General features: G+C 39.9%; 1 protein-coding gene across 1 annotated transcript in view; it reads left to right on the top strand.

The window, feature by feature from the left end:
• Window positions 1–13,230, top strand: part of LOC126388140 (oligophrenin-1-like) — a 23,495-nt gene extending 10,265 nt beyond the window's left edge. Inside the window, exons 11-19 of the mRNA XM_050041046.1 lie at window positions 112–251; window positions 3,012–3,117; window positions 3,244–3,403; window positions 3,839–3,986; window positions 4,837–5,145; window positions 5,821–5,968; window positions 11,092–11,142; window positions 11,825–11,870; window positions 12,005–13,230. Coding sequence (XP_049897003.1) covers window positions 112–251; window positions 3,012–3,117; window positions 3,244–3,403; window positions 3,839–3,986; window positions 4,837–5,145; window positions 5,821–5,968; window positions 11,092–11,142; window positions 11,825–11,870; window positions 12,005–12,010 — 1,114 coding nt within the window. The 3' untranslated portion in view covers window positions 12,011–13,230. The remainder of the gene's footprint in view (window positions 1–111; window positions 252–3,011; window positions 3,118–3,243; window positions 3,404–3,838; window positions 3,987–4,836; window positions 5,146–5,820; window positions 5,969–11,091; window positions 11,143–11,824; window positions 11,871–12,004) is intronic.
• The last annotated feature ends 207 nt before the right edge of the window (window positions 13,231–13,437 follow it).

Below are 13,437 nucleotides of genomic sequence, written 5' to 3' on the forward strand. Positions count from 1 at the left end.
CAGATGCACATTAAAGCAATTGGCTGTTATTAAAATAACAAATGCAGCCTTGACAGAGGTCGCGCTCTCTGAGTGCTTTCCTGTGTAATTGTGTAACAAATGAATTCTGCTTTTTGTTTTTTTTCTCGTGTTTGATGTGGTGAGTTATATTGCAGTGCAGTCTTGTTTACGAGTGTGTGTATTCATCAACAGGAGCTTGTCTGAACCTCTGATGACCTACAGTCTACACAGAGACCTCATGTGCGCTGCAAGTAAGGAAATTATCCAGCACTAAGATTAAGGAGTTTTGTATGCGTGATCACATCTCTTTGGTCTCCTTTTTACACTCTGTTCTTGGATCTCGACATACCACTAAAATGTATCCCAGACTCACTCAAAATCTAAATCTGTGCCACAACATCCCCTTAAAAAAATTTACCTAAAGTCTTAATACTTTGATTTTGCAAAGATGAGAAGAAATATTAAATTATGTGTGCGTGGAACAAATTGTCTGTGTATATTTGTACACTTGTACAAGCCGTGAAGGGCCATACACATGCCACGTCTTTAACCGCCTGGAAAACACAAGGTCAGGCGCTCTATGCAACTCTTGTGCCTACTCGATGCCTGCTTTCAAGGGCTGTGTCTGGAATTGCTTAACAACCATAACAAGCGCCGTATCATATTCTACTTGTAGGAAATCCTGATTGCAGAGCTGCTCTTCTTCCAGACAGTTTTTCAAATGTGTATTGGGCCTAAAATATTAGACGTGAGACAAATGTAAAGCTCTGGCTCGCCCTGCACCAAACTGACCAACTTCTTCTTCATATTTACCACAGACTGATTTTTACAGAAGAAGGAAAAGATATGTCAGCTGTGACTGGTTATTCCTTGTCACATGACATGCAGTGCATGCTGCTGCGTTCCAACAGTTGAACTCTGTTTATCTCAGGGCGTAGCCGTCACACCGTGAAAAATAGGACTGATGCTTGGGTTACTGTTGTGTTTTGATTTCAGATACTGTATTGTAATCATAAATTTTCCATGTATGGTATGCACCTGTCCACCTATTTTAAGGTGGATAAGCGCTGCCTGGATAAAAACCTAGATGACTGGTACAAAAACAGCATTTGTACATTAATACTGTGCAGGCGGCAGGTTCAGCAGTTTAACAGGCATCACTAGGTCACTCTGAAAGACACTAAGAAAAACCTGAGTCCTCTTTTATTTATCTGTCCCACAATGTCATTGTAAAACCGAGAAGACAATGAGTTTAATAGCACCAGCCTCATTCTGTCAGTGTGTTACAGTAAGACAACTGGAGGCTTCAGTTTCCCTGGAATGTCTTTCGGTGGTTAAATGGGTGCTCCTTGTTATACGGCCTGAGTTTGTTTTGGAAACTTTCTTTTATTAGTGTCATGCCATTGCAGTGTAGGACTGTAGCCTGTTCCATATTGTGTTTAAACATGTCATGTTAATATATAACTGAAGCATTTCTGTTATCATCACAGATATTTTCACTGCACCTGAATTTTAAGATATACCAACATTTCAGTGAAAACATTTGAAAAGCAGGGATTCCCTTACCCACATACAGGGGCAGAATTTTGAATACAAACACAACCATATTTTTCATTATTGTGATATTTCCTCTTCATGAAATGGATGGTTATAACAAAAATATTTCATACATCAAAATACAGCAAAAAGTGATGAAACTGATGAGTATATCGACTCACCCCAGAAGCAAAGAAGTGCATAGTAAAACCACCCTGGAGATAGTGGAGGGTATCTACTTAAACTCATTTCATTTTCCACCTATTGCTTGGATTTTGTTTAAAATTGCACTGATAGTGCCCCTATATCTGCTCTACACCTCATAACAGTGTGAAAATCAAAATGTGTATTTATTATAGAACTAGACCAGGGGTAGGCAAGCTGCGGCTCCAGAGCCATGTGCAGCTCTTTAGCCCCTCCCCAGTGGCTTCCTGTGGCTTTTACAAAAAAAACAAACCCAAAATGGTTATTTAGTATTATTATTTTAACATTCTCATTTTTATTTATCATTGTTGTTGGCCTAAAGAAATTCTTACATCCCCCAACTGTAAAAATGTGTAGCTGATGCACTGTTTTAAAATTTCATTAATTTAAATGTGTGTCATACGTCGATGGCCTGGCACCTTTACGTCTAAATCTTGCCAAACCTCAACAGTGGTGGCTAGTCTTGAGTGTCCCTAGCAAGGCAAGCAGTAGATTCCAAATCCAGAAAAGTTAAGTACAGAAATGAATAGTGGGTCGACAGATGTGTTTGCTTTCACCGCCAATGCTGCAAAGTTTAAGTAACAAATAATCATAAACAGCCGACTGCAGAGGAGCAATCTTGTCTCATTTACACCTATTTTTAATGTAAATAGGGTAATTTAGACTTAAAATGCAGTGTTAGCATAGGGCTCAAATGTGTTTTGTGGCTCCAGGCAGATTTTTTTTAATTATTTTTGGTCAAAAATGGCTCTTCTGATAGTTATGGTTGCTGACCCCTGACCCTAGTGGATTTGAAATATGAAGTTCTAATAGTCAGAAATTTCACACAGACACTTTTTTTGAACCTTCACTTGTGGTAATATATGACGATATGTTCAGGCCGTCACACTGAATAAGAAATTTGACACAAAAACAGAAAAGGTGGTGCAAAATGACTAAACAGCATTTGATATTAATCTTGATATTTAATAAAGGATGCAAAACCTTATGGACCTCCTTCAAACCTTATGGAGCTCAGAAATGTATCTCCTTTCACAATGTTTCAATGAGACTCTTTAAGCTCCAATATAATAGATGCTGTTAACATTTTTACAGATTTATGCAGATTATTATTATTTTTTTCTCAGTTATTCTCATTTTCATTCTATAAAATCTATATGTAAACTTGTTGCATAATTTAAAGCTGGTACCTTTTTACGACATGTTCATGATGTAGGTCAGCAGATTTTGCAGATAAACTCTATATTTTTCATAAACTCTTTGTATCACAGAGTCTGATAACCTGGACTTCCGACTGAGTGAGATTCATTCTCTTTCCTACAAACTACCAGAGAAGAATCGGGAGATGCTGGAGATGCTTATCAAGCACTTGGTGAAGTAAGTGGCAGCAAATATCCTTGTGATTTACTGTTTTTACTGCTCCCACGGGACCTTTTGCTCTCTTTCCAAAATGATCTGAGATAATGTGTCACTTATTCAACCCATCTTGATGTTTGGTGACAGTGTGTGCAGCCACAGTGAAGAAAACCGGATGACCCCTTCAAACATGGCTGTTATCTTTGGACCCACGCTAATGAGAGCGAAGGAGGAGACAGTGGCGGCCATGTTGGACATCAAGTTCCAAAATATTGTTGTTGAGATTCTGATTGAGGACTCCAAAAAGGTTAGTTTTCAGACAATGCAGCCTTTGTCCGGTCTGAGATATAAAAAAAAAAGGTAAAAGACCATCAAAGTGAGTATTTTGTAACACTTAAAGGAATAGCTTACCATTTTGGGAAATGTGCTTATTCCTTTCTTTGCCGAGAGTTTAATGATCAGGTCTTACTAAGAAAGAGAATAAGTGTATTACCCCAAATGGCAAAAATGTAATGCTTCTAATTTGATTTTGTGCAGCAGAAGCGTTTGTTTACTTTAGTCATCACCAAGTCACTAATGTTGATGAATGATTGTTCTGTGAAAAATAGCAGTCATTTGTTTTCTAGATTTTATTGTCATTTATCTCCTGCTTCCTCTCATGTATATAATTGCGTTCATTCAGTTACAGGCTCTAGTAACCACTAAACCAAAGTGTTACTGTAACATTTTTTTGTGATTACAGATCTTCAGTTATATGCCAGAGGACAGCACTGCCCCACCTGTCCCTCCTCCGCGGATCACCCCGAGAAAGCGGCAACCCATCACAATCTCCAAGCGGCCACCTCGTGTTTATCCAGCTCTTAGTCACGACCACTTGCAGCACACAGAGAGTAATTATCAGCCTCTCTTGGCTTGATTGCCATCATCATCCTCAGCATTATTCCACCCTATCTGTGCTGGATATACAGTAGATTATTTTCAGAAAGATCTGAGCCACAACACCCCTGCAGGGTCCTTTCTTAACATTTTCTCAAGTACAGAAAAATGTGATTTACTCTAAGTGTGTGCGTGTGTCCATCAAATACAATTCCAACAAATGATTAGATAATCCTAAACATGGAATTTGTCAAAGAATTCTTTATTGTCTTATCCTCAAGTGTTGACAATAAATTCCTCTGGTGCTTTTTTTTTTAAATTTTGAGAACAAATAAACTTACGGATTCTACATTTTTTATTTCACATTAGTGTTTTTTTCCAAGGCCTGGGGCTAAATGGTGTACTTTTCTATCTGTTTTAAACCCCTTATTAAATGGGTGTGTCTCCATCTTCTCATACACTGTGGCGGAGAGATTTGTTGCACCTGCAGCTTTCCCTCTCTGCCTTGGTTAAATAGTGATTTACTCTTAACTTACTGCTTGGTGTAGCCAAATAACCAGCTCTTTATGGCTAGTCCAAACATTGCGTTGTGGAAACTGTGGTTGTGTCACCAATTTAATATTTAATCATTTATATTCTGTAACATTCAGTGCATGTTTCCCTGTGCTTTGCATGTTTTGCACACTAAAGTGTATTTGAACTATTTCACACACAGAGGAAAACATTTACATTTGACTGATGCCAGAATTTACTGTACCAAGATAGGAAGAGCAGCAGCCCATTCTCGTTCTCAAGGTTTAGTGGTTGAGTTTACTCCAAGTACCACAACTTTGCATTAATGGTTATATTGTTTCTTTACAACAGATGGCCAGAACGACTACTCTGCCGTGGACGGGGAAGTCTCAACCAACCCTGTTCCCCTTCAGCGGACAAAACCTGTAAACTGTCCTCCACTCGTTCCAAGAGAACCTCCTCCAAGACAAGCGCTGATGCCCAGACCATCTATCCGTCAGGACAGACACTCAGACTCTGACGCTGGCAAGATAGACGATACAAGGCAAAGGCCAGATTCTTCTTCGGCAGCAAATGGGGAGTCTGGAGTCTACGTGAGCAGAGTGCCATCCTTCCAGAGCAGAAGACCACCTCCTAAAGGCACACCAGCCAACCGAGAAGGTATGATGAACTTTCTGTGTTTATATGTCTGTAACTTTTTAAATCATGCTTATTTATCTCCAACTAAACAAAAAAATAATGAACAGTGTTGGCCAGCTTTTGAGAAGTTCATCTGCTCATTTTCCCTCCGTCATGTGGCTCCGTTCAGTCCCTCAGAATTATTTTTCTGTCTTTGCTTAGTTTTTTATTGATGCTTGTTGTGGTAGAATTAACTGTGGTGCCAGTTGTGTAGCTCTTGATGACATGGCCTGTGACGTGTTTAGGCACAGTATCCTCGCTTTACAAATTAGTCTTGGAAGCTGTTAGTCATGTGTAATTGGTTTTCCCCTGTTTTATTTATTTTTAAACAAAGAAAGCCTTCTTTTTTCACTTGTTTGTTTCAAGTTGTTACTAAGTTTGATCGCAGACATAAAGTATTTGCCAAGTTTGTTGGTTTTCTATTAAGTTATTTGCCTAAGAAAGTATGGATCTAAGCAAGCTCCAGTTCTCAGCATGTAATTGTATGGATTTTTTGTTGTTATGACAGAACATCCATATTATAGTTAATATGGATGTTATTCCTAAACTGTTAATCCATCACAGCCTCTAGTCTTTCATTTTGCTTTTTACTGTTTTATTGCAAAAACCTTTCATTCCTGTTTGTCCTCATACATTATTACATTACTTTTTTTGTAGGAGATTCTGAAGGTCTAACCAGAACGAGGTCCACAGAGAAACATGCCATTTGCAGACCCCCTGTCAGGCCTCCCGAGCCCCCCTCCAGATTCCCTACTCCACAAAAGACCCCGAGTGCAGCCAGCAGCGAGGGCATGGCCTCATCCTAGTAAGTGCTCTTCAGATATCAAAGAGTCTGTCTACACCTTTACGATACTGGTCAAGAGGTCCAGTAAATATTCAATAATGGATCTGCTGTTTTAATTAAAAACAATAAGGCTCACAATTTAAACAATCTTGAAGTGGAGCCAGACATTCAAAGTCACAGAGTGTCAGAATCAGCAGCCCACAAGGCATTAGTCGCTTTGATGATCAAAACTGTCCAATCAACGAATGGACACGTCGCCAAGAGCAGCCAAGGGGCGATTATTTTTCAGATTCTTTATTCCCAGGATTAGTAAAAATGCTACAATCAATATTATTATATTAACAATGGATTACTCGTACTGTACGTGAAAAAAGTAGCTTGAAACAGAGGTGTGGGCTCAAGTCACATGTCTTGGGCTCAAATTTGGTGACTTAGGGCTTGACTTCACAACATCAAAAAAGACTTAACTTAGACTTCAGCCTCAATGACTTATGACCTAATACCTCCCCCCAAGCTCAAAGATTAAAAATATGTTATTTAAAAGGTGTACCACAAATCAATTGATTTGCCTTTATTCCCTGAATGATCTAATAGTAACGCTGTTCCCAGCAAGTCAACACAAAATTCCTCAGATCCATTTAGTTTGAACAAATCCGACAGCGTCCGGTGAAGTTGCAGGAGAGAACGATGAAGAACTAACGTTACTTTACTGAGTGCAGGTTGGAAAAATTGATACTGAAGATAATTTTGTTTGTGTACAAAAACTACACAGTAGTCAACAAAAAATTAATTGCAGTATGCAACACATGCGAGTCAAAAACTACAGATGCAGACACAAAAACTTCCAACTTCATTCGACATTTGAAGTTGCTAAAATAGCAATAAACTGAGGCTACTATTAACATAGTAAGCAAACTAATCTTTAGCTAACATTAGCTTAACAGCTAAGTAACTTTTTGACAAACTTGTTTCAACAAGCAAATACAGATTTTCAAAAGCATTTTTGTAAATTTTATGTATTATAAGTCTATTGTTAAAATGACATTACATTTGGTGAAGAGCACATTATGAGTAGTTTAGGACTCAAAACTAAAAGTTTAGGACTTGGGACTTAACTTGGGACTCATCAGTTTTGATTTAGGACTTGAGTGCAAAGACTCTGGCTTGTAGTGAAGAACCCACAGGGAATTGTCACTGGGTTCTGCAGTTCTTCTCAGCATTACGGAGCATTTTAATAATAGTAATAATAATAATAATACATTTTATTTAAAAAGCGCTTTTCAAAGTTCTCAAAGTCACTTTACAGAGACAGTTCAAACACATCAAATAAAACAACAATTTTCAGCAAAGACATCGAAGACAAAGAGGAATAGTAATGGGAGTGAAAAAACAAGTAAATGAATAAAAGTATCTAAACATTAAAAGCAGAACGGAACAGGTGAGTTTTGATTAGTGATTTGAATGATGGGAGGTCAGTGCAGTCACGGATGTGTTTTGGGAGGGAGTTCCAGAGGGTGGGGGCAGCAACAGAGAAGGCTCTGTCCCCCCAGGTTCTGTGCTTGGTCTTGGGGACGGTGAGAAGGTTGGCATTGGAAGAGCGGAGGCTGCAGGAAGGGGTGTAAGGGTGGAGCAGGTCTGTGAGGTAAGAGGGGGCCTGGTTGTGGAGAGCTTTATGGGTGAGTAGGAGGAGTTTGAAGTGGATGCGTTGTGGAACAGGGAGCCAGTGGAGGTTCTGAAGGACAGGGGTGATGTGGTCGCGGGAGCGGGTGTGAGTGAGGAGGCGGGCGGCAGAGTTTTGGATATATTGGAGTTTATTGAGGAGTTTGGAGGTTGTGCCATAAAGGATGCTATTGCAGTAGTCAAGGCGGGATGTAATGAAGGCGTGGATCAGGGCTTCGGCAGCATTGCGAGAGAGTGAGGGGCGGAGGCGAGAAATGTTTTTAAGGTGAAAGAAGGCTGTTTTAGTGACTTGTTTGATGTGTTGGTCGAAGGAGAGGTTGCTGTCGAAGATGATACCAAGGTTGCGGCAGTGAGGGGAGGGGGACAGGGTGGAGTTGTCGATGGTGAGGTGGAAGTCTTTGGCTGTTTGGGTGAGGGAATTTGGACCAATTAGGATCATGTCTGATTTGTCACAGTTGAGTTTAAGAAAGTTTGCTTGCATCCAGGATTTAATTTCGGAGAGACAGTTCGACAGGGTGGAGTGGGTTGAATGGGTGATGGATTTAGTGGAGATGTATAGCTGGATATCGTCAGCGTAGCAGTGAAAACAGAGACCATGACGACGGATGATTTGACCAAGGGGGAGGAGGTAGAGGATGAAGAGGAGAGGACCAAGCACCGAACCCTGGGGGACGCCTTGGGACAGAGGGGCAGTTGAGGAGGAGCAGTTGTTGATGAAGATGAATTGTTTTCTGTCAGTGAGATAGGAATGTAGCCAGGTGAGGACATTGTCAGTGATGTTGAGGAGGGTTTGCAGGCGGGAGAGTAGGATGGAGTGGTTGATGGTGTCAAAGGCGGCGGTGAGATCAAGGAGGATAAGGATGGAGAGTAGGCCGGAGTCTGAGGAGAGGAGGAGGTCGTTTGTGACTTTAAGGAGGGCAGTTTCGGTGCTGTGTTGTGTGCGGAATCCAGATTGAAATTGTTCGAAGAGGTCATTATTGTTAAGGTGGGATTTGATTTGTGAGGCGACGACACGTTCAAGGATTTTTGAGAGGAATGGGAGGTTGGAAATGGGCCGGAAATTGCTCATGATGTCAGGGTTGAGACCAGGTTTTTTAATGATGGGGGTGACTGCAGCCAGTTTGAGAGAAGGAGGGGCAGAGGCAGAGCTGAGGGAGGAGTTGACAATTTTGGAGACAAGCGGGGAGATGGTGGGGAAGCAGTGCTTAACAATGGCGGATGGGATGGGATCTAGCATGCAGGTGGAAGTTTTCATGGTTGAAATGATTTTAGACAGCTCAGCTGGGGAGACAGGTGCGAATTTGGAGAGGGGCAGGGTGATAAGATGGGTGGAGGGGGGTGAGGAGGGTGGGGGGTGTGGGGGGTGGTTAGAGAACTGTGGATGGTGTCAATTTTGGTTTGGAAAAATGAGAGGAAGGAATTGCATTTTTCAACGGTGAATGAGTTTGAAATATTGTCACTGGGATTAAGGAGTTTGTTTACGGTGGAAAAAAGAGCCTTTTGGTTATTAGAGCTGGTGTGAATGAGGTTGGAGTAGTAGGTAGAGCGGGCAGTATTGAGGGCGGCTTTGTACTGTCGGAGGTGGTCTGTGTAGGCTTGGCGATGAACTGTTAAACCGGTCTTTTTATGCAGTCTTTCGAGCTGACGCTTGTGGGATTTCATTTGGTGGAGTTCGGGGGTGTACCAGGGGGCTGAGTGTGTGAATGAGACAGATTTGGTTTTGATGGGGGCCAGTTGATCGAGACAGGAGGAGAGAGTGTTGTTGTAGTAGTTGACAAGCTCATTGGGGTCATCAGACAGCGGGGGAGGGAAGGTAGACAGAGTGCTGGAAAGAGAAGCTGAGAAATCTTGAGGGGAGATGGATCTGAGGTTTCTGAATGATATTATGCGTTTGTCCTTGGGGAGGGGGGTGGGGAGATGAATGTCCAAGATGATAGCCAAGTGGTCGGAGATGTGGAGATTGATGCTGGAGAGTTGTTGGATGGTGAGACCGGTGGAGCAGACTAAGTCCAAAGTGTGGCCATGATTGTGAGTGGGGAAGTTGACATGTTGAGTGAGATTGAGGCAGTCCAGTAGATCAAGAAATTCAGAGGCAGGTTTGCAGTTAATGTTGTCAATGTGGTAGTTGAAGTCGCCGAGGAGAAGAACAGAAGGTGAGATGGCTGAGAGCTGTGTGACAAAATCAGAGAAATCAGAGAGGAAAGATGGATTGGGCTTGGGAGGGCGGTAAATAACAGCAGTGACCAGGGGAGCGGGGCCGGGGAGTTTAAAAGCAATGTGTTCAAACGACTGAAAGGAGGGAGTGGATATGATGGTGATTGTTAGGTCTCTCTTATGGACTGAGGCCACGCCGCCGCCTCTTCCAGTGTGCCAGGTTTCCGTGATGCAGAGGAAGTCTAGGTTGTTGTCAGTAATGAATTCATTTAAGATGAGTGCTTTGTTGTTGAGTGAACGGATGTTTAGCAGTCATGTTATTTTAGTATCTTTGAGCTCATTGTTTTGGTTTTACAGACCACAACTGTACTGTTTTGGTTTACTCTGTCACTCTCTAGTTTTTAGATGCAGCACGCAGCTGTTTCCATTGGTTAAAAATCTCCAAAAACCCACAGGACACACTGCCTGACAAAAATAACATCTAGCTGGTGAGCATAGTTTAGCATTTAATAACTAAAGATTATATATTTCCCTCAGGAGGTGGTGGAGACCAAAAACAGAGCTACAAGAGAGTGAATATTGGACTTAAATAAACCAGGTGCCCATAAAATGACTCGTACTAATGTGCGAGTACTAATGTTGCTCTGTAATTGCTGCATTTGTGAATAAGCAACTGTTCGCTAACAAGTTCAACATATCAACTTAAAGGGTGATGATATGTTGACAAAAATATTAGGGTTAAAGTTTAAGTCATTTATCTCATTCTTGGAAAAACAAAGTTGTTGTCACATGATACTGATTTTATTGGCTTGTTATCTTGTCTCAGACAGGCAGTTATCACAAGAAAATGTGTTTGTTATCTGGAGATAACCAGCTAATTTACCTAATCTTGGGACATTTTGACTTGTCCTAACAGGAGAAGCAGAGGTGTAACTGATGACATTAACAATGGCTCTGTTCCATTAAGTGTCTCAATAAGCTGTTCCAGTGAGCCTGCACGAACAATATCAGAGAACTGGAACACTTAAATGGATTACAGTCATTACTAATGTTTTATCTTACAACTGTGCTTTTTCTGCTATAACATGCCCATAAGTCTGCCTTGATAAAGGCTTAGAAAAAAACATGGTTGCTCTTGGCTTTCATAGATAAGTACCATGCAAATTTTCCACCCAAAAATGGAGTGCAGTCTACCAAATAATATGTGCTGACTGTTGGATCACAAAGGATTTACTGAAGTGGTTCACATGTAAGATGAATCCAGTATTTCCCTACAATACCAACATGTTGCTTTTCTTCTTTTTCTGCAGTGTCGCCTCAAAAACAAAGTTTTTTGAGAATGCCTCCAAGCATGTTGGCAGGTACGTCTGTTTTTTGTCTGTGCCCCATTTTGTCTTTTTCTTTAGACTCTAATCAGACATGCGTGTTTTTACAGTACAATAGGTGAAAGTTAATAAAAACACAACAGAAGATTAAAGTTAAGCTCTTCCTCCTGATGACGCAACTATGGAGATGGAAAGACACATGTCGTCTTTTATGATTTGCTTGGACGGTCCAAGTGAAGGTCCTTTCTACCCTCCCTGCACTTGCAGCGATAAAGGCTGTAAAAGAAGAATGTCTGAGTGGGAAGAGTTTGTGGGAGTTTTATCAAAGGGTTCATATTTTTTTATTGTAATCGCCTCTATCTGTGTTCAGTTTACATTAAGTTGTGGCCTCTTCTGACGGATGAATTTGTCATTTGACCTTTGGACAGAAGAAGCACAGATTGTGACTTTAGCAATCATTATCCCACAGCTGTAATATGAATATGTTGTGATGGAAGGATTCAGATCTCTTACTGAAGTATTACTAGAAATACCATATTGTGAAAATACTCTGTTACTTAATTGGACTCATCTCACAGTGTGATTCGTAATGAATCTGCAAGATCGCTACTATCACACAGTGTTTATGGGTCTTAAGGCAGATCATGGGTGGTCTTGTGGTTGAGCTGAAGCAAAAAATGGATTTGTTTAATTACCTTTTTTTTCTCTTCTCATTTAGTCCACCGCCCTCTCCGTCATCAACAGTGACAAATGTGAAGAAAGAGGTGAGATTTACTGTGATTGCGACAAAGCTAACATAAAAATATATGATAGATTGTTAAGAGTGTACCTATGTTATAAACTAAAACATTTTCAGTGTCTTTTTATAAAGTTAAGACAAACTGTGTTTTGTCCTCAGAATTAAAGTTATGGGGATTCACACCACATCGGATGATCTCTGCATATGCTGTTTGTTGGGTGCTGATCAAGCTGGAGGGAGTCACCATCAATGAACTCAGTGATCTTATCGCATAGATTGAAGAAGTGGTTCTTTGTAGACCTGAATGGATGTATTTGATTCCATTTGATTTTTAATAGCATGAACGACGTTTTGAGGCAACGCAGTAGCAAATGGACTTTTGAATGAGCTCGCAAAGTAATTGTCTCAGAGTTTGATGATTATTCCAAAGTTAGGATGGAGTGACTGTTTTCCCCTTGTTTCAGGCCAATTGACAATAATGTCAAATAATATTACAATGTTTTGTCATTTTACAGTGTTAAAAAGTTTGAATGGCAAATTTCTTTGGAGGGAACTAACTGCCATAACTGGTTATAACTGGTTACTTAGACGTCTTCTTGTCCAAATGCTTACACTTGTTTTTAGCATTGTAAAATAGATCTCCCAAAGAAGACTAATTGATTAAATAGGTTTAATCATTATTAATCTGAAGAAGTAGATTTTTAGTTAAATATTAACTTCTTTATAAAATGGATCATTTAATGGTCTGTCAAGGAGCCTAATGAAGAAATTTCATTTTAAGATAAATTATTTCCATGGAAGGTATTTTAGTTTAGGTTCATTCAAAGAAGAATATTTAGATCTAAATTTAAATCATGTATGTCAGGTCAGACATAATGAGTCATGTGGCCATAAGTCACTTTTTAAGAGGCATTACAAAGAAGTATTGCTATAAAATGTCAGCCTGTATTCCACTCAGTGTTGTTTGAGTTTAGATAATGAATGTAATGCTAGTGTTAGTTTAATTGGGAAAAATTATAACAATCACTAGTGACCATTCCTTTCATTCCACTTCTGACTTTGGTGTCGCCCACTTCTTACCTAATGAAGGTAGATCAGGTTGCACAGGAGAGACCTTGAAGTTTACCTGAATTTGTTGCACCTCAAAATAATAGGGATCAAAATGCAGGTCACATAAGAATCAAAAGTGATTGTTTCAATATGTGAATATAACACTCCAGTGTTTTGTTTTATTTCTTTGTTCTTAATATGGTTATGTTAATTTTACACTTGTTTTATTTTGATAACCCGACTTGAAAATTCTGGTTGTTGTCTGGTTGGATTTGTTTTCATAAAGTTAAATAAAAATGAAAAAGTTCTCAACTGCACTCAAAGCTTGAAACAGAGCTGTGTGTTGACATTGATATCTGTGTTATTGCATAATGTTGTAATTCTATTTTGCTTAGTCAGAGAGCTAATGTTTGAAATCAATCATATTACATCTATTTCACATGCATTTCATGTTGTTGTTGTTTTTTTTTTTTTTTTTTTTAATTGTGACATATTCTTTGACTAATTAATTTAGATGTGTATTATAATGTGGTGCCAAACCT

This window comes from Epinephelus moara, chromosome 3, assembly GCF_006386435.1.
Source record: "Epinephelus moara isolate mb chromosome 3, YSFRI_EMoa_1.0, whole genome shotgun sequence".
NCBI classification, from domain to species: Eukaryota; Metazoa; Chordata; class Actinopteri; order Perciformes; family Serranidae; genus Epinephelus; species Epinephelus moara.